The sequence below is a fragment of the Perognathus longimembris genome, chromosome 15, assembly GCF_023159225.1.
Source record: "Perognathus longimembris pacificus isolate PPM17 chromosome 15, ASM2315922v1, whole genome shotgun sequence".
Classification (NCBI taxonomy): domain Eukaryota; kingdom Metazoa; phylum Chordata; class Mammalia; order Rodentia; family Heteromyidae; genus Perognathus; species Perognathus longimembris.
In genome coordinates, this window is record NC_063175.1 from 6,947,008 (window position 1) to 6,967,360 (window position 20,353).

At 45.0% G+C, this 20,353-nt stretch overlaps 1 protein-coding gene across 1 annotated transcript in view; it reads right to left on the reverse strand.

The window, feature by feature from the left end:
* Positions 1–8,852, reverse strand: part of Lama1 (laminin subunit alpha 1) — a 148,007-nt gene extending 139,155 nt beyond the window's left edge. Inside the window, exon 1 of the mRNA XM_048363582.1 lies at positions 8,698–8,852. Coding sequence (XP_048219539.1) covers positions 8,698–8,767 — 70 coding nt within the window. The 5' untranslated portion in view covers positions 8,768–8,852. The remainder of the gene's footprint in view (positions 1–8,697) is intronic.
* Between the last annotated feature and the right edge of the window lie 11,501 nt (positions 8,853–20,353).

Below are 20,353 nucleotides of genomic sequence, written 5' to 3' on the forward strand. Positions count from 1 at the left end.
AAATAAAGATTTATCACAGTTTGAAATTCAGAAAGCAAGCTGACAGAATAGGTTAGGATTTCTGAGGGACTGAGGAAGTGTGCTAGCCGGCATCCCGAAATGCACCACAGAAACAGCAGAGCAGAAGAAATAGCTCTGGGAACAAGCATTGAAACCAAATGAAACAAGAATTTTATTTTTATTCATTTGCAGTTCAAGCCAAGGCCTTATGTTTCTTGCTTGGCTTGCTTGTTCATGATTTGGTACTCTCACTTGCACTATCCCTCAGCCCAGCATTTTGCTGCTTATTTTGGAAACAAAATCGTCTAGACTTTCCTACCCAGGCTGACTTCAAACTGTGATCCTCAGCATCTCAGCCTCTTGAGTAGCTAAGATGACAGGCAAGAGCCATTGGTGGCCAGACAGAATAAGGATTGTTGAAACAGTCAAGATCTGCTTATAGCAATCCTCTTGCATCTTAGACAGTCCAGGAAACTGGAAGGAAGGCCTTTGTGTTCAGTCAGGGCCAAAAGCTGGGTTTGCTATACAGAAACTATGTGAGGATATTATGGTCGCTAAGGCAAGTCTGCCACCTCTGGAAATTTCTGTAGTTTTACAAGCAGTTCCAAATCATTTGCTGCAAGATGTCTTGGTTTTCGAGCTCTTGCTCTGTTCTGTCTCGATGTTTTGCTCAAGAGTAGGTAGACATCTTGCCAGATAGTAGTGGCTCAAGCCTGTAATCCTAGCTACACAGGAAGCTGAGATTTAAGAACCACAGGTGGAGGCAGGCCAGGCAGACTAATCCCAGGACCTTGATCTCCAATGAACCAGCAAAAATCCAGAAGTAAAGGCGTGGCTAAAGTGTTAGAGTGACACTGTGTGTACAAAAAGCAAAGCAAGAACATAAGGCCCTGAATTCAAGACCCAGTATTGATGTGCATGTGAGCATGTGCACGTACACACAGACATGGAAACACATAGAAACATACAGATCGCACAAGGAAGAACCTCCGGTGGGATCTGCTTCCCCTTCAAATGCATTTCAAACTTACCAGCCTGTGAGTGTCTGGCTTTCACCACAGAACTTGAAATACATCAATTCAAGAGTTTGGCCAGCGCTTGGAGAGCTCTGGTTGGAACAATTCCACAGATATCCTGTTAGTCCTCTTGGCCTGGGAAGGGTGAAGCCGCACCCCTAACACCAATACTGCCCTCTAGCATGCTAGAACCTCACACATCACCGCCATGTCTGCTGGGGTGGTCAAGCAAACTCCTCAAGCTTTAACTAGATGCGATTTCCACTGAGGCCGACTTCATTCTAAGCAGGTGACTAGAATTTACTTGGTATGAGGCTAAGATCCCCCATCTGTCTGGGCTGCTCCTGCGAAGCTGCTCACATTACTGTTCCGTTTTTAAGCAATAAGAACCTGAGAAATGTTCCACGAGCCACGTGCCTCCTGCCGTACTAGTCCTTCTCTGACCATCAGTCTTTTCCTCTTATCTCATTCTCCCTCAGGGGTCTGTGGGACTTACACTCCCATCACCCCAAGGACCAGGACCCAGATCCTCTACCAGGTCCTGACCTCTTATCTATGTGCTAATAGATGCTTAGTGAGGATTTAATCTTTGAGAAAAATGTCCTTTAAAAGAAAACAACCCTGGCTGATGGTCTTCTGCCCAGGTCATCCAAAAGCGGACAGGAGGCCAGCGCTGAGCGGGTGGGCACCAGTCATCATCGAACTCAGTGCAACTTCAGAAAGGAGGCGGCTGGCACAGGCCTCGGTAACAAGGGAGCCTGGGCAGTGAGCTGCAGACTAGACACGTGTGGCCGCTGAAGTTTGGGGAACTGGGGTACATCTCAGGTGCAGGGATCGCCCTCAGCTCTGCAGAGGGACAGGAAGTTGACCTTTGTAACAGAAGTAGAACCAATGGCTAAAGAAAGCGGTGGGTAAAAGCTGGTGGTGGGACTGAATTGGGAGGGATTGGGAGAGGGGCCATCTTGGCCCCAGGGTTAGTCTAACTGCAGTGTGGACTAGTTCATGAAAGGTGCGTGCTAACATCAGAAACGTGGATTTGCTTGCTTGTTGGTATTGTTTTCACTTTTCTGTGTGTGTGTGTGAGAGAGAGAGAGAGAGAGACAGACAGAGACAGACAGAGAGACAGAGGGTCTGTGTGTGTGTGTGTGTGTGTGTGTGTGTGTGTGTATGTGTGTGTGTGTGTCAGTAGTGGGGCTTGAATCCAGGGCCTCACACTCTTCCTTGGCTGTTTCACTCATGACCAGTGTTCTACCATTTGAGCCACACCTCCACTTCCATACAGACCAACTTAGAGACATTGGATGATTATGGCAATTTAGACAGCTGGTGACCATTTCTTAAGGGCAACAGAAATAAAACAAGAAGAAATGACTTCTGAAAGAGACAAGTTGGATGAGGTACATGCAAAAGAAAACCAGAAAAGGAAGATGAAGCCAAGATGACCCACTGAGGAGGAAGGAATTACTTGTTCTGAATCTGAGATAACAAGGTAACCAGTTTTTTGTGGGTAAGATTCTATCATTATTGAAAACTTGTTAGATATTCATGTGGTAGTACTTAATAGTCAACATGGTAGGTATAATTTCTAAATGTCTCTCTTTGTTAAAAAGAAGTAACACTAAAACCACTACATTTAAATATCTTCTCTAAACATCTTTGCTCTTGCAGAGAATTTCCTGAGGTTCCAGCAGGAAGTTACAGAGCCAGGGAACAAAACTCAGGAAATACTTTGGGGAATGAGCAAAGATGGCACTTTCCATAAATACCCCCTGATCTAAATTCGACATTCCCACCAGCAATATAGGAGGTTCTCTGGCACAAGAATTTAAGGCATATGGCCTGCTGGGTCAACAGATCAGACTTCAAAGATAACTTCTGAACTGGAGAGATTCAAACTTCAAATGACTGATGTGAAGAAGAAAAAAAATAGTGCAGCACACATACTCACACATACACACTGAAATCACACTCCTGATGGGGTGGTGGCATTTGCAAGCCACCATTTCTGAATTAACACTCTGAGGTAAATGCTTACACAGACAAGAATGCACTCTACCATGCATCACACTGCCTCCATTGTCTGAAGCCCCCAGCACCCCCGCCTCTCCGCAGGAGGACTGGGAACAAGTTAACCCAAGAAAAGTGCTCCTGACCCGGCCTTGAGAAAACAAAGATGCAAGTAGAAGGATTCGGAGCTATTCTTAAATCGTTACCCTCGGACCTGCCTGTCACCCTCAGTTATAATGGACAAGAAAAGCAAGGAAGCCAGCTAGCCCTGGTATTTTATGCTGAAACAGTGCCCTCATAGGCATGCTCCAACAGAACCGAAGTTCATGAACTTAACTAAATTACTTCTATGAAGGGTTTTTGCTCCTCACTAATTGTGCAATACATTGGCTTATTCTATTGTCCTTGGATGCATTATTAGCATTTTAGAAATAGAACAAGTCAAAGAATTATTTTCAATAAGCTGTATCCCTCTTTCTTAGATTAGAACTTTATCTTGTTCCTTCAATCCTTTCTCAGGAATGAAACTCAAAACTTCAGCTAAAGGTTGAGTTCCAGCATTCTGTCTGATTACTTCCAGTTAATTTTTGTATTTAGGGTTCTTAACATTAACTCAGTAAGATTCTTCTTAAAAACTCGGGTTTTCTGTGAAGTTTTAAGTTTTCCTGTAAATAGTACTTACCAGTAACCTTATTAATAAAGTATTCTATTTTATTTTTTCTCTTCTTTTTGCTTATATATACATATGTATATATATTTAATTTTATTGTAAAGGTGATGTATAGAGGGGTGAGAGTTACATAAGTAAGGTAATGAGTACATTTCTTTTCAAGCAGTGTTACCCCCTCCCTCATTTTCTCTCACTTTCCTGCCCCCAAAAGTATTCTAAACTTCAGAGTTATTTTCAAACTTGATTTCTCTGTATCACATATATATGTATATATGGGCTAAAATAGTTTACTGATAAACAATGTTTCTACAAATAGTGGAAATCAGTATGTCATTTTCAAGCTGGAAAGATCCAGAAACACTGCTCTGATAATATATTTCTGTCCAACACCTAGTTGGAAGGGACAAATTGGAAGATGGAAAGTATATAAATTTACTAGGTGACATTTTAATACCTGTACAAGGTACACACGCTCTGGGCATCCTGTTTCATTGAGAGATGGCTGGTACCTCTCTGGCAATTATTACGAAAGAAGGAGTGTTCATAAATAACTTACATCTAAAAGTTCCAGAAAGAAACACCTCTGGGAGGGTACCTAAGGAATGGAATGCAGTGGCTGTCTCAAAAGAGAGTGTGACAAAATCAACTTTTTTTTTCTATACTCTTTGGAGCCTTTTGAATTTTGCATATGGACATGGATAACCTGTATAAAATATGCTTGCAGTTGCTCAACTCCTAAATAAAGATAACCAATTCCTATTTATTCCAACAATGCTAACTAGAAACTATTTGCCTGAGCTGAGTGAGACAGATATGGAGCTGAACCAATCATAGAAATAGCAATCATAGCAATGGCATCAATGGAAAGGGCATGGGACTCCAGGGAGTCTAACCAATATGGCGGCATCTAGACAGTGCTAGATCTCAAAGGAGAGATTGATCCAACTCTATATAGCTCATGTGTCTGGAAATAGAGTTGGCTATGAGCACGTACAAGTGTGTCCACCAGTAGAACCTCAGCTCAAAAAGCAGGCAAAGAAAGGCTCCAGACTCCAAGACTCACCCCAGTGTGGTGTCACAGGACACTGTCACCTATGTGTATTTTACACCACTAAGGCCATGGGATGGGCCCAAGAAAACTGACATGAAATGCAAGGATATATCCACACCATGCAAGAAGACCACTTGCATAGTCACAAAGGAAGGAAGGAAAGTAAATGGAGTCAGGAATGCCAAGTAATTTGATGAGGAAATGAGAATTTATAGAAGGTTAGAAGTATTTCTCAGGATGATCTTTCTAGAAAAGTCAGTGGTGGTGGTAAAGCTGAAGAGGAAGGAGATGAAAGATTGAACTTCTAGAGGTGAACAACCTGAGCCATGGTCACAGCTAATCAAAGCGACATGTCTGAGCATTCGAGCCCAACACTATTTGATTCCAAATCCAGAATCCAAATTTCTAAATGATTATGAGGGCCAGAGAACACAATTATGGAAATGGGCCATCTTCACATAGTTGTACATAAAATAATAATGATGTTGTTTATAAATAGTGTTTAGTGTTTACAGGGGGGAGCTAATCGTGCACTGGGTGCTGTTCTAAATTTTTTACATTAACTCATTTTATTTACCATCTATAAAATTAAAGCATAGAGAGGTTAAGTAACTTTTCTGGTTTCCTGCAGCTGGTGAAACCAGAGAAGTAGATACAGGAAGACTGAAAATGTAGCCGTGTCGCTTCCCCATAAAAATTTACTACAGACAATAATGATTATCCATGAAACTCTGTGAATTAGTTATTACTAAGTAGTAAGATACTTCAGGTATCATGATTACCTTGAAGTGGCCATATAAGTATCTTATGACCCTAGTTCATAAAGAAATGTGATTCTAGCAGTGATACGAGACACTAAAGCACATTTTATGTGCTTGCTTCACATCTTTGCTGCATCTGGATTCTCAGTCACACTAGATGAGCTATAGGCATAGCTGTGGGAGAAGGAAACAGCTCACAAAGTTTGGGATATATAGGAGGTGGGCAATGATGTTTTACTCACACATGTCCTCATTTCCAACAATTATATTTTAAATTAGTCTTCACTTAGAGCATAATGACAGAAAAGAAAAAGACACCTTGGAAATCCATACAGGAACTTTGTGGGGTACTGGGGCTTGAACTCAAGAACCTACTTAGCAGCACTTTACCACTTGATCCATGCCTCCATCCCAGGTTTTTACTGGTTAATTGGAAAAGGACTTTTCTGGCTCACTTCGAACCTGAGTAGCTCCTAAGTAGCTAGGATGACAGGTGTAAGCCATCAGTACCCAGCTCATACTCCCTAAATTTTTAATAAGTAAATAGTCTTCTACTCAGATGATTTGTTTTTATACTTGGAATCGACCTTTTTAAAATTTAGAATAAACAGCAAATATGCCTGAGATAGGAAATGAAAAACTGATCGTAAAGTAACCTATGCAGAAAGTGCAATTCTATGTAATTGTCAGCTATGAGTTTAACACATTAGTTTTAAAGACACCTTTTTTGAGCCCAAGGCCTAATACACACTAGGCAAGCTTGAACTACACCCCCAGTCCTGTAAACACACTTATTTGTCAGTGTTTAGGAATAGCTCACTTTACAAAGTTCCAGATCCCGTGAGTTGTAAAGTTAATCCAGCAAGGCAAGGCTGAAAAACAAAAGACAGCTTCTCATAATCCAAATGTTGTTAGATAATGCTGGGTTTCACTTTGAAACTGGGAATGTGACTAAGCCGTAGAGTGTTTGCCTACCATGCATGAAACCCTGGGTTTGATTCCTCAGCACCACATAAAGAGAAAAAACCGGAAGTGGTGCTGTGGCTAGAGTGCTCACCTTGAGCAAAAAGAATCCAGGGACAGTGCTCAGGCCCTGAGTCCAAGCCCCAGGACTGGCAAATATATATTTTATATAATCACTATACATATATATATATATATACATATGTATATATAGTCACTATGTTAGGTGTCTTAGGTCACCCTGTAGACCAAGCTACTCAGGAGGCTGAGGCCTTTGAGTCTAGAAGTTAGAGACCAGCCTGGGTAATGTAGCAGGCTGACTATCTATACTATATATGTATGTATATGTGTAAATGTATATACATATGATATATACATATACACATATACACCATCAGCATCCCAGGCAGGCTAACTCAGCAGATAATCTGAAGGTCAGAATTATTTGATGACTAATGCTATATGTATGAGGATAAAAACTATGACAGGCACTGGTGGCTAACTCTTGTAATCCTAGCTACTCAGGAGGCTGAGACCTGAGGATCACAGTTCAAAACCTACCTGAGCAGACAAAGTGAGGAACTTGTCTCCAATTTACCAGCAAAAAAAAAAAAAGCCAGAAGTGGAGCTACGCTCAAGTGATATAGTTAACAGCCTCAAGTGGAAAAGCAAAGGATCAGTGCTCAAGCCCTGAGTTCAAGCTCCAGTACTGGCACAAAAACCAAAGTCGAATTTCAAAGCTCAAAACTATGTCTTCAAAAGTTTCTCAGTGATGGGCTTTAGGCATGGCGAACGCTGGGTGGAGTGTGGACTGACAACCCTGAGATCCATGTGAAAGATTCAAAAGCTGCTGCCCTGGGTGGATTTCCGGCAGCTTCTCAAAGCAGGAAAAGCCCCACGCTGCCCACTTTCTCCAAACACCTTTCACAGGGCCAGGGCCAAGGGCAGATCCCCCCCCCCCCCCCCCCGGACTCCGGAAACCTCGGGGTATCCCTGCTCTCCTGGGAACAATGAGCTGAGGCAAGCAAGCTCAAGGGAAACCGAGGCTTCGGTCACTTTCAGCACCCAGAAGGACCGGGCCAGGGCTGTGGGAATCAAAGGCTTCCCTCCATTCCCGGGCTGAGAACGGTGTCAATCCCCCGTCTCCCCGCGGGCGGGGGCTCTGGGCTCAGCGCGCAGCCCAGCGCCGCTCTTCAAAGCCGCGTCCCGCGCGCGCCCGCGCCGCCGGCCCCGCATGAATGGGAATGAATGGGAGCCGCTCCGCTGGGGCCCAGACTCCCGGGTCCCGCGCGGGCTGGCGGGGCCCCGCCGGTTCCCTCCGACCTGCGTGCTCCTTAGGTGGAACGCGCGTGTGCGGAACCGTGCCCGCTAATCGCACGCTGCGTGTGTGAAGATCCCTTCTGCAAAGGGTTTTGCGCCCAGCTTACAAGAAAAGGCCGGGGCGGCGGGGCGGGGGGGCGGGGGGATTCATCTCCGTGGGTGGCGGGGATGCGGATGATTCCCGGGGAACGGGAAAGAAGAGAGGGGGTGCGGGGGAGGGGGGGCTTTCTCCTGGAGTTGACATGGAATGAGGTTCGCTCCGGCTCTCCTCGGCCCCCTCGCCCCGTCCGCCTGCGGCCCCAGCGCGCGCCCGCCGCCCTTCCCGCCGCCATCCCCGCCCCAGCCCCGCGATGCAAACGCGCGTGGGGGAACCAGGGGCTTCGGTCCCCTCGGGGACGGCACGTCTGTGGCCGGGGCCCCCGGGTGCCCCAGGCCGGCCCTCGGGGAGGGGGCGCGACCCCCCCGCCGTCCCCCACCCCCGCCACCCCGCGCTATTCCACCCCGGGAGCCCGCCTTTCCGGCCGCCAGGGTCGCGCTACCCCACCGCAGGACAATCGGGAGAACTTTCCCGTTCCCTCCCCGCGCCGGCGGCAGCGCCCCCAGCAGCCCCCGGACGCAGGGCAAAAGGACCGGCGCTCCCCCCTCGCCGCACGCCCCGCGCCCGGCCGTCGCCGCTCCGGGATCGGGGGACCCCAGTTCTCCGCGCCCCGGGGCAGCAGCCGGCGTCCGCCAGGAGCGGCGGCCCGGGTCGCCTCGGCGACCGGCAGGGCGCGCGCCGGACACCCACGTGTCGGATGCTGCGAATCGGAGCTGAACCAGGATGCGGGCGCCCACTCTGCGGCGCCCCGCCCGCCCGCCCGCCCGTAGCCCGCCGGCCAGCTCGGGACGAGGGGCCGGCGCGGGGCTCACCTCTCGGGCTGCCCTGCACGGAGACCCAGAGCAGCGAGGCCAGGAGCGCCAGCCGCGCGCCACCGTGCATGTCGCCGCCGTCCCGCTCCGCTCCGCGCGCTCCGGGGGAGAAGCCGCCGCGTCCGCACGCCGGGAGCTCGGGAAGCCGGCCGCCCGCTCGGCGCCCCGCGCGAATCTGTGCCTCTCCGCCCGGCGGTCACCGGGCGCGCGCTGGCCCCTGGGACACACCCCTGCGACCTCGGCCCGGCCCCTCCCCTCCCGCCTCGCCCCTTCCCCCACCCCACCCCACCCGCCGCCCAGACCCCTCCCCCGGGGGACCCGCGCTCCCCACGAACCAGACACAGCGACCCGGGGACGGGGACGGGGCGAGGGCCAGAGACAGCGGGACGGGGAGAGACCCGGGCCGGCCGGTGGGTTCCCAGGGAGAAAGTATTTGCCCTGATGACCCTGCACGCCCCCTCAGAGCCTACACAGCCCCAGCACGGCCTCGGGGCCCAGGCCCGGCTGCCTCGGCGCCCCCATACCCGACTCAGCCCCCCCCGAACCCGCACCGCACCCGGACCCACTCCAAGGCCAGTGCACCAGCGCCAGAGCGCGCTCGCCGCGGTTTTTGTTCTTTTTTAAATTATTATTATCTTTTGAAAATGAGTTGTGACTTGTTTCCCGCTTCGTTTGCCTACAGAGGTAAAAACAGTCACTTGGACTTGAGTGATCCTTACTGCTGTGGAAAGAGAACCGGAGAGTTCTGTGCACCCACCTTCCGTCCTTCCTTCCCTCTCTGCCCCCCCCCCTCCTCTCTCCTCTCTCCTCTCTTCTTCTCCTTCTCCCCCCCCCCTTCTCTCCCTCTCAGAGCCTAGGCACCGTCCCTTAGCTCTTAGTTATATGAAATAATTCCACCAATTCTACTTTTTCCAAGTCCACGTCTTAAAACTCTTAATGAGTAAAACTTAACTGTAATCTTTAGCCATGGTTTTTAAACAGCATAGTAGAACAGAACTGTGCTATGCCCTTAAAAAAAAAAAAAAGAGAGAGGCACTATTGCTCCCTTATAGCACTCCCCACAATATTAATTTTAATTTTTTTAATTAAAAAAGTAAATGATTACATAAAACAAATAACAAGCAGTTACAGAATTGTATTTCTGCAATGAAGTAGCTCTCCATGCACACGTTACATTTATGTATCTTTCAGCATCTCTTGCAGTGCTGTTTCATAATTCTGTCCTTGAGTCCGAGGGCTCCCCTTGGATAAGAGATGAGGAAGTGACTTGAAGGGCTGAAGTTCCCAGTGTTAGCGAATGTCCAGCCCAGAGTCCGCCAGCATCCTCTAGAGATCAAAAGCAAAAAGGCAGGCTCCTTGGGGTGGGCAGTTTGCCCATAACCTGAGTTTCCAGACATCCTGCCTGAAGGTCAGACCTGGTCCTTGGCCTGCAAACCCGGGTCATGGGCTTGTGATTTCAAGGGAAGCTACAGTCCTCCTATTTGGAGAGGAACAGGGGCTATCAGATGTTACAAGTGGCCATTTATCACTGCTCAAAATAAAGCAGAAAGAGTTCAGCAGAAGAAGAATTTGAGAAGCCAATCTAGTGAATAAATCACAGTTCTGCATGTCTTTTTTTTTTTTTTTTGCTCAAGGCTAGCATTCTGCCACTTGAGCCACAGCGCCACTTCTGGCCATTTTCTATATATGCAGTGCTGGGGAATTTAACCTAGGGCTTCATGTATAAGAGGCAAGCACTCTTGCCACTAGGCTATATCTCCAGTCCCTCTGCATGTCCTAAGAAGCTTCCAAGTACACATATTTCTACTTCTTCACCCACTGGGAAAATATCTAAATCGGGGGAATGAGGGAGGAGGTAACAAACAGTACAAGAAATGTATTCAATGCCTAACGTATGAAACTGTAACCTCTCTGTACATCAGTTTGACAATAAAAATTAAAAAGAAAATATCTAAATCACCTACAACACCATGGGAGACATTCACAGTGATAAGAATAAATTAAGGCTTAACTTCTTTCCTTATGAGCACACAGGAGCTCAGCTCATATATGCTGAAGACGGCTGTGTGCCCTACAGGGGGCCTCTGGCTCTTTTCTATCTATTGAAACTCAGATGTGGTTACCTTGTGACTACAGCCCTACAGTTCTAGACCATTCCAAGAAGAAAGGGATCAGTAAGCTGCAAGGAAAGTGGTTAACAATGTTTGAAAGGTTGCTTTGGGTCCTGGACTGTACTATAGCTGAAAGATGGAAAACAGGATCTAATACAAGCCACTTTGTTTCAGACTCCTTTGTAAAGACCACCTTGCCTTACTTCACTATATCTCATAACCGGAATGGCCAAGCCCTCCCTGTACATAACAAATATAAATCATCATGGCAGTGAATCTCCTTTAAAAATCAAAATCAGAAATGTATAAAGCTTAAGTAATGAAGTAACTAGTCCACAAAATTTGATTTTAAAAGAAAGCAAATATTTGAAAAGGACATCTTATCTCAGCTATGTTCCAGGCCTGAATCAAAAGTTTCCTGCTACTTCATTTTCAATTTCTTCACTTTAGGTTATTATTGTCGTTGTGTTATTTTATTCCCACGTTTTATTGGTGTCAACTAGTTGTAGAAGGCGTGTTATTTTCATATGCTCATATGTGCATTCTTACCTTGATCAGACTCACTCCTCCCATCATTCTCCCTCCCCTCCTTCCCCTTCCCAAACCAATCTCAACAACTTTGTGTATGCTCACGTGCGTGGGTGTGCACTCACGCCTGTGCTAAGGCTTGAACTCAGAGCCTACGCACTGTCCCTTAGCTCTTTCCCTCAATGCCGCCACACTACCATTGAGTCACAGCTCTTCTGCCTCCTTTTATGGCTGATTAATTGGAGGTAAGAATCTTGGGGACTTGGGCTGGGGATATGGCCTAATGGCAAGAGTGCTTGCCTCTTATACATGAAGCCCAGGGTTCGATTCCCCAGCACCACATATATAGAAAACGGCCAGAAGTGGCGCTGTGGCTCAAGTGGCAGAGTGCAAGCCTTGAGCAAAAAGGAAGCCAGAGACAGTGCTCAGGCCCTGAGTCCAAGGCCCAGGACTGGCAAAAAAAAAAAAAAAAAAACACACACAAAAGAATCTTGGGGACTTTCTTGCCCAGGCTGGCTTCAGTCCTCAGTCCTCAGATCTCAGCCTCCTTAGGGTTGAGTATGAGCCACCAGTCCACAGCTCTCCACAACCTACTTTTTTTTTCCCTTCTCATGTGAGCCAAAAATATTGTGACCATATTCACCCTTCTTTGCACACTTCAAGTTATTTTTGACTTCTATGTTACGATCTCATTTCAGTAGTTCTCACAAGACTTTATCTGGGCTCCCATGACTGACTGCCCCATGCTATAAGAAAGATCCATGACTGTCTTATGTCTTTTGCAATGTTAGAACAATTTTAGCCTTCAAAATCCTTTTGCTGCCATTTTTTCCTAAGAGGATGGAGCCACATAAATGCAAATACAATTGATATCAGCGGGCTCGGCAGCCCTGCCTGGCCCAGAACTGCTTTATCTAATAAGAACATTGCTCAGCATTGCATTTAGATCTTTTCCTTTGACAGCATTTCTTAGATACTTCCTTAAGATAGGTCAGAGCTTCTCCTTTGTCCTGGACATCTTTGGGATTGTCTGACCACAGGCTCACATGCTTTCTTACAATTACCTTTCTATAGCAGTGTGGTCTCCAGAAGAATGCCCCATTTGTATTATTTCACTTTGCCCCACCCTCAGTGGCTGGAACAATCACAGTCATTATCTAGACCTTTGTTTAAGACAAGATTACCAAGAATCAGCGCCATCTTGGTTTCACAAAGCTCACTTATATCTGCAATGCTAAGAAACTTTCCTCTTTATATTAAGTCTGTATCTCTTGAAATTGAGTACTAATATACATTTATAAATATCAATATACTTACCTCCCACTAATGGTCACAGAGAATGTTGAATATCAGCAGCTCTCTAATGCTTGATTCTTTCTTCAGGGGCTTAGAATATTTTACATCTATATATCTGAATTTAGAGTGCATAATGTACAAAACACACAAGTAGAATTTAATGAGGATTTCATGCATGTAAAAAGCAAAGGAAGAAAATGCAAGGATCAACCTGCCCGTGACAAATTCTAGCTCCCACATTGACTTGACCATACAATAGCTGAACATGTGTAAGTTTTTTCACCTCAGTTTCCTCATCTGTGTAGCACAGGGATAAAGACAAACATCAACAAGTGAAAAACAAATGATAGGAATATAAAATTCTTAGCACAGTGTAAGCATTCAGTAGTGAGTCCCTTCTAGTGCATGCTCACTAACCACCAGCATAAACAGGGAAGCAATGCAGAAGAGGGGTCTGGGACTGCCACCAAACTCTAATTCAGGTGAGTGGATTGGAAGCCCATAGCTCTCAAAGGCAGATGGACACAGGAAAAAGACAAACTTCCATCTGCCTTTTTATTTAAATAGGAAGAAGCTGGACATCCAGAGGAGAAAGAAGCAGGAAAGAATGTCTGTCTGAATGCCAAGCAGTAGATAGAGATTACCATAAAATAGCAACCAGCTATATGAAGAACTGAAAAGGTTTTTCTTAAGAAAAAAGATCATCAGGGTATTGGTCATTTGGGAATTTGGCAAGGGTGTTTGTCTTTTATAGAGGAAGAGGAAGGCAAATTGTAGGGGTGAGAAAACAGCTGTTCAAAGGGACTTGTACATAGCATTTGTCCCATAGACTCTGCAGGACATGCTAGCCTGCTGTGTGTCAGGAACAATAAAACTCTTCCACAAGAGACTGGGAAAGCAAAGCTTGCTACAGTAGCAGTACATAGTGAATTTATACCTGGACACCAATTATCTGGATCATATGCATTTAGGAAGATATTTTAACATCATCCACCATTATATTATCTTACCTACTGTATTTTTTTTGTGGGGGGGGAGTTCTAAACCCTTATGCCGTTGCTGTTGCTGGGGCTTCCTCCTACGTTATTAGCATCTCCATTATTCCTGATAGAGGCAAATATTTTATAATATTCCATACTTCCCATCCTCTGTGAGTTTCTTAACACTACTTTTGGCTCCAGACTTCCCATCAGGAAGGGAGTTTAGAATGAAATAATTTGTAAATATGGCATTGATGTAATCACAAAGACAATATGCAAATGGTGAGAAGACATTACTAAGAGATAGGATTTGTTGGCTGACAGTATCCTTTCACTAAAAGAGATCTAAACTATGCTTAAGAGACAATATAGGATACTGGAAAACCAGAAGGCAAAGGCAAAGTAAAATTGTGTTTCTAAAATGTATTATCAGTGTGTGTGTGTGTGTGTGTGTGTGTGTGTGTGTGTGTAAGCGTGCGTGCTGGTCCTGGCCTTGATGCTATCCCTGAACTTCATTTGCTCAAGACTAAAACTCTAGCATTTAAACCACAGCTCCATTTCCAGCATTTTGGTAGTTTATTAGAGATAATTCCACAAACTGAGCTGGGAATATTGCTTAGTGGTAGAATGTTTGCCTAGCATGCATGAAGCTCTGGGTTTGTGCTGAGGAGCACTACATACATACACAGAAAAAGCCAGAAGTGGCACTGTGGTTCAAGTGGTTGAGTGCTAGCCTTGAGCAAAAAACAGCCAGGGACAGGGCTCAGGCCCCGAGTCCACACCCCAAGACTGGCAAGAAAAACAAAAATAAAAATAATAATAAAAAAAACTGATTGGATAATTCCACAAACTTTTCTGCCCCGGTGAGCTTCAAACCTGGATCCTCAGATCTCAGCCTCAGGAGTAGCTAGGATTACAGGTATGAGCCACCAGTGCCTAGCTAGATGTTTGATTTTTTTTCTTTTAGACAATTCATTGGCTTTCTCTGAGCCTTATCTTCCCTCTAAAATTTGAATTACAATATTACTTTCTATAAATAGTATCTACTAATGCTAGTGACAGTAAAACAATAATAACTATGATGTGTTGAATCTGAAAGTATTATATAACATACATTGTCTCACTTATTCTGCTTAAATGTCCAACCCCACCTGGCCTGGGACTGCATCCAGGTGACTGAATGTGGGTGAGACACACATTGACCTGCCTTACTTTACCTCCTGTGCACTCAGGAGGGAATCTCTAGCATTGCCTGGCAACCATGCTACCTGCTGTGCTAAACTGTTCATTTTCCTACTGAATAAAAGACCAGCTAACCTCTGAGCCCAGTTACATTTCCCTCTGCCTATGACGTCCATACCTTCTTTCTTCACTTCGAGATTCCTAGTCATCCTTCACAACACAAATCAAGCATCTCTGCTAGGAGCCTTTGGCATCTCAGGAACACTCGTTCCTTTGCACCACCAACATACTGTGTAATAAAATTTCTGTTGTAATAATCTTATGATAACTGTCCTCTTGATGTTATTAGCATATTTCCTATCACATAGGAATTCACATCTCTTTTCATTTTATTAGCACTTCCCAAATCTGAAACTTGATAAACACTTATTAAATAGCACAATGATGTTATTGGGTTATAGTGGTGTGTTTGCTATGTTTTGTGATAATTTATGCTACATGCTAAAAGTATAATGTAAACTATCTCCAAATGTTATAAAAACCCCAAAGTGAAAGATAGTATTAAAAAAAAAAGTATAAAGAGTTATAAGTTACACGGGACCAAAACGGACTCTGACCACTTTAAATGAAGTCAAATGCAAAGAAATCAGAGTGTCTGGGAAAAGAGTTCATCACATGCACAGGAACCTGGAAGACAGGCTTATAAAACACAGGAACCAAGAGCATTATAGATGCGAGGCAACAAAATCCACAGCCAAGGTCATGCACCAAAAACAGGATGGCTGAAACAAACAGCAGTGGTGGGAGCTGTCTGACCTTCAAATGTTTCCCTAGCTCAAGGTTCAAAGATGGGGAAACAGTAACAGATTGGCCGAGCTGACATTGCGAGCCCAGGGTGGGGGTAGAAGAAACAGGGACCTCTTCTCTTTCAAAGGAGGATCATAGGGTGAGAAAGAGGGAAGTAGAGTTTTAAGCCATATGGCACTGTCTCTAAAGGCAGAGAGCCAACGGGAGGAGGGTGGCCTTGGACAAAACCAAACAGCAAATAGCAGAGCTATTTTTTTCTCTCAGTGTGTCTCTGTCTCTCTGCTGTCTTTCTCTTTCATGTAGGAACTGAACCCAGGGCCCCAGGAGCTCTACTACTTGAGCTCTACTCCTAGCCCTAGTGATTATCTTTAACAGGCCATAGGATGGCTTTGCAAATCAGTGCAACCCTATCAGTCACTGGAGCTTGAAAATGTGGTCAGCCTTCTTTATCTGCTGTCCTCAGATCAGCGAAGTCCAAGCCCCAGGGATGGGAAAGCATCCTCTCGTTGCTGACATACACTATGTAGCTAGGCAGGTCATGATTGTATCCATAATAAACATGTGCACTTTTTTTGGCCATAATTCCCTAAATGCAGTATGACAATCTTGCATGTGGCATTTATACTGTATTACGCACTATACCCCAGAGATGAGATAAGAATAGGGGAAACCGAGTGGAAGTTTTGTTATCATTTATACAAGGGACTTGAGCATCTTGGATGTTGGTACTCACTGGGGACAACACTGGGCCTGGAACCAATCCCCCAAGAGATGGCTATAATTTGGAAAGGCAGCACAAAATATAAACGGTGTGGGGAATCACTGAAACAAGGACATACAGACATCATTAGAGGTGTTTATATGGGGTTCCAATTGTTTTGAGCATAAATCTAAGAGTTCTCAGTTCTCGGTCAACCAGACTCCCCCTAGGGCTGCTGGGCCGTCCATCAGGCCTTTTCCTGAGCACGGTGGCTTTCCTTCCCTCCTTGTAACTCTGAACTTGGATGAAATGCCACACACTTAGCTTGTGACATCAGCAATCTCAGTTAGTAACTGACTGGAATTCATTAGGACAGATAATAAAACCCAAAAGTGGAGGTGGGCACAGTCTACTACCCAGTGAGTTTTAACCTGTAAGGAGGAGAAGATAGGGGAGTTAAACTAAATGCCCTCCCCCAAAGTTCACTCCTTCAACACCTAGTTTCCCCTGGCAGCCTCTCTGGAGAAACAGAACAAGGATCAGTCTGCCCAGCCTTCTGTGTGATTATTTCAGCGCCCATCACCAACCCTACCTCTCCATCATTCTCCTCTCATATTCTTCCTTGCCATGGATTCATAGTTCTAAGAAAGCAGCATCAATTGAGTCTTTGCCTTAGGATCTCTTGAAGGAGATTCTGTACTAGGAAAAAAAAATAACTCTGAATGGAGTGAGGAATAAGAATGGGGAAATAACAGGCTTTGATACCATATTGTTGCTTTCACTGTGTAGGAGGAAAGCTAAGGTCAGAATTTAAACTTGAATAAGAGATGATGGGAAATCATTATAAACTGTTGAGCAGAGACACAAGAGGAAAAACAGTTTGGGAACATCTAACTTAAAATGTGGAACAGCCAGAGGGAGATCCAAAGGAATCTAAAGCAGGCAGCTGTCACAGTAGTGTGGGCTTTGTGAGGACTTAAAGGGTCATTAATTGGCAATGGGAATGGCAAAAAGGGAGAATAATGAAATCTTACTTTAGTCACTAATGGGATGCAGATGATAAAGGAAATTGTGGATTTACATTTTTCTTGCTGAAAATAAAAAAAAAAAATAGGAAGGTGAGCCAACGGGAGAGAAAATAATGAGCCCAGCTTGATTGTTGTGATTTAGATGTTCTCAGATAGTCAGCTGGCCATGTTAGAACAACAGCTGGAAATTCAACACAGATGGTGACTGAGGTTGGAGATGGAGAGTTCCTTGTGCACACGCGCAGGGCTGCTGTTGCTCTGGCTTCAGGACCCACACTGGGGTCCCAGAGCAGAGCAGGCGTGATGGTGAATGCATGCAATTCCAGCACATGGCTGCAGAAAGAGAAGTTTTTCAGTTCTAGGCCAGCCTGGACTATGGAGAGAGATAAATTCTCAAAACACACACAGACAGACACACACACACACACACGCACATGCACACACACACACACACACACAGAGAGAGAGAGAGAGAATTAACCCATTCCCATGAAAATGGCATTAATTCTTCTGAGTGATCTGGATGATCTGATCACCTCTCTAGGCTCTACCCTAATAGCTACCACAACCACAACCAAATTTCCCCCCAGCGGATTCTGTGCGTTTCTGGTTGCTTTCTTGCTGTTTTGTTGGACTCACTCATAGATCTGCAGGTAGCTCCCAAGTTCAGGAGCTAGGCATTTAGGGTGAGCCACAGCTGGGATACACAGAGCTGAAAGATAGCAGCTCACCCCTAGCCAAAGGGAGCCAAAAAGGTGAGAAGTAGAAGAGAGAACATCAGAATGAGGACAAAATATCCAAAACAAAGAGAATGGAACATCCATCTACCAAGTGTGGTAGAAAGCAGTTGTGGAACCGTGACAGTCATTAGAACTGAGCTGTTTAGCGGGTGTAATGTGCCACATGCTCCTTTGGGGCTTGGGGCATTATCTCATGAAATCCTGGTGGAAATCTACTGCTAAGAAGTGCTACTTTTCAACAAGGAAATAGGCATAGAATCTCTAAGTGACTTAATGAAGGGGAAATCAGGCAGAGTTGTATATGGCTTAGAATTTGGAGCCAAATCTTGATTGAGTGATTTCATTAATATAAAAAAATATCTAAAGGTAAGGAAGGCAGGAATTCTGCATGCAAGCTGCTGAAAGTCATAAACCTGGATGTCAAAGTCATTAAGAATAATGATGGATAATAAAGTCCAAAATTAATAAAAGACTGCCAACTAAACTCCAAAGAATCACCGAAATACCGAATGTAGGAAAGATTATATAATACTATAAAACCAAAAACTTAAAGACAGACACTAGAGAAGAGGGTTTATGGTTAGGATGTGCTAGATTACAATGCAAAAACAACCCCCAAAGCTCAGAGGCTTAAAACAAGAAAGATATCTTTCTTGATCATTGTAAGTTAACAATGGGCTATGTTCACTATTGTCATTTGGGGATTTATGCAAATGGAAGCTCTCTCTCTCTCTTTCTCTCTCTCTCTCTCTCTCTCTCGCTCGCTCTTCTCGCTCGCTCTCCCTCACTCGCTCTCCTTTCTCTTTCTTTCTGATTTTCAGACAGGATCTCACCATGTAGCCCAGAGATAAAGATACCAGCTCTCAACTGACCTATCTCAGCCTCCTGAATGGTGGAATTACTACTATGTATCACCATGCTGGCCTTTGGCTTTGGAAGTTTCTTTTTAACATACACTTTCATAATAGCTGAGGCATTAAAAGAAGCAAGTCACACACGGGCCTCAAAAGTTGACACTTAAATTGCATTAACCACATCGAGTTAGCTGCTCAGGCCTAGCTAGCTACTAACTCCAAAATACATAAGAATGGAATGCTATCCTGGGCTTGCATGTGGACGAGAATGAGAAATATTGGTGAAATGGTGAAATGGTGCCAGTGGAAACTACAGAGAAATTCTCCTAGATGATGCTAGGACCTGGTTGGGAGATACATAAGAACAAGAACTCAGGCTTAGAAAGCCCTGGTAAGTATGTAGAAGTAAGAGCGAGAGGGATGGCAAGATTCAGCACACCATGGTCCATGCACAGACAAAACAGCTCTCCAAAATGGATTATGCAGCTAGAGCGTGTTGCAGATGGATGTGAACAGGGAAGCGCATCATTGCAGCAGGTTAGGGGCTCTCCTGAGGCACCTCAATCTGGAAGATTCTATTATGTGTTTGGCTAGGAAGGGTCTTTTCCTCCTGCTCCAAGCATTTGCCAGGCCTGGCCCGAGACAAAGCCCAGCCAATTCAAGGTGTGGAAGGAGCACTTTTGTAGGCGTAAGAGAGGACTTATCAAAGAGGTGACTAGCATCACCTTACCTCTGGTCATTTGCCCAGAGCTCAGATGAGAATCATTTTAAGAGCATATGTTTTGGGGCATGAAGCCTTACACATATAATAGAGGGGCTGAGATCTAAGGATCAAAGGCAGCCTGGTCAGGAAAGTCCATGAGACACTTACCCCAATTAACCAGCAAATAATGCAGACATAGTGTGATTCAAGTGGTAGAGTACCAGCCTTGGGCAAAAAAGGTAAGAGACAGTACCCAGTATTGACGTGCGCACACACACACACACACACACACACACACACACACACACACACACACACACACAGCATATTTCAGGAGTTCAAAGGTATCTAAACTATCCTTCTCATTGGAATTCTGAAGTAGGTTGAACTTTTATGTTTCCTGGTAGCCAAAGTTAAACTGGGAAATGCTAAAGGCTGCATAGTTTTCATTTCTACAGTAAAGAAAGCATGTATCTACAGAGACAAACCTTTATGTGTAAATAAATTCAAGAATGAATGATTTGAATTACAAGCATCACAGGCAGTACTCTTAGTGGCACCATCTAGGACCAGCACTGTTCAGTCAGGTTCTCCCAGTCACTTTCTTTAGAGCCCAGGGCAAAGTTTTTGTGTTTATTAGCTGAGGAGGGCTTTCCTGTAGGGAAGAGCTAGAGATAATGGGGCCAGGCTTGTTTATTTTCTGATTATCTACATTCCTAAGGTATTT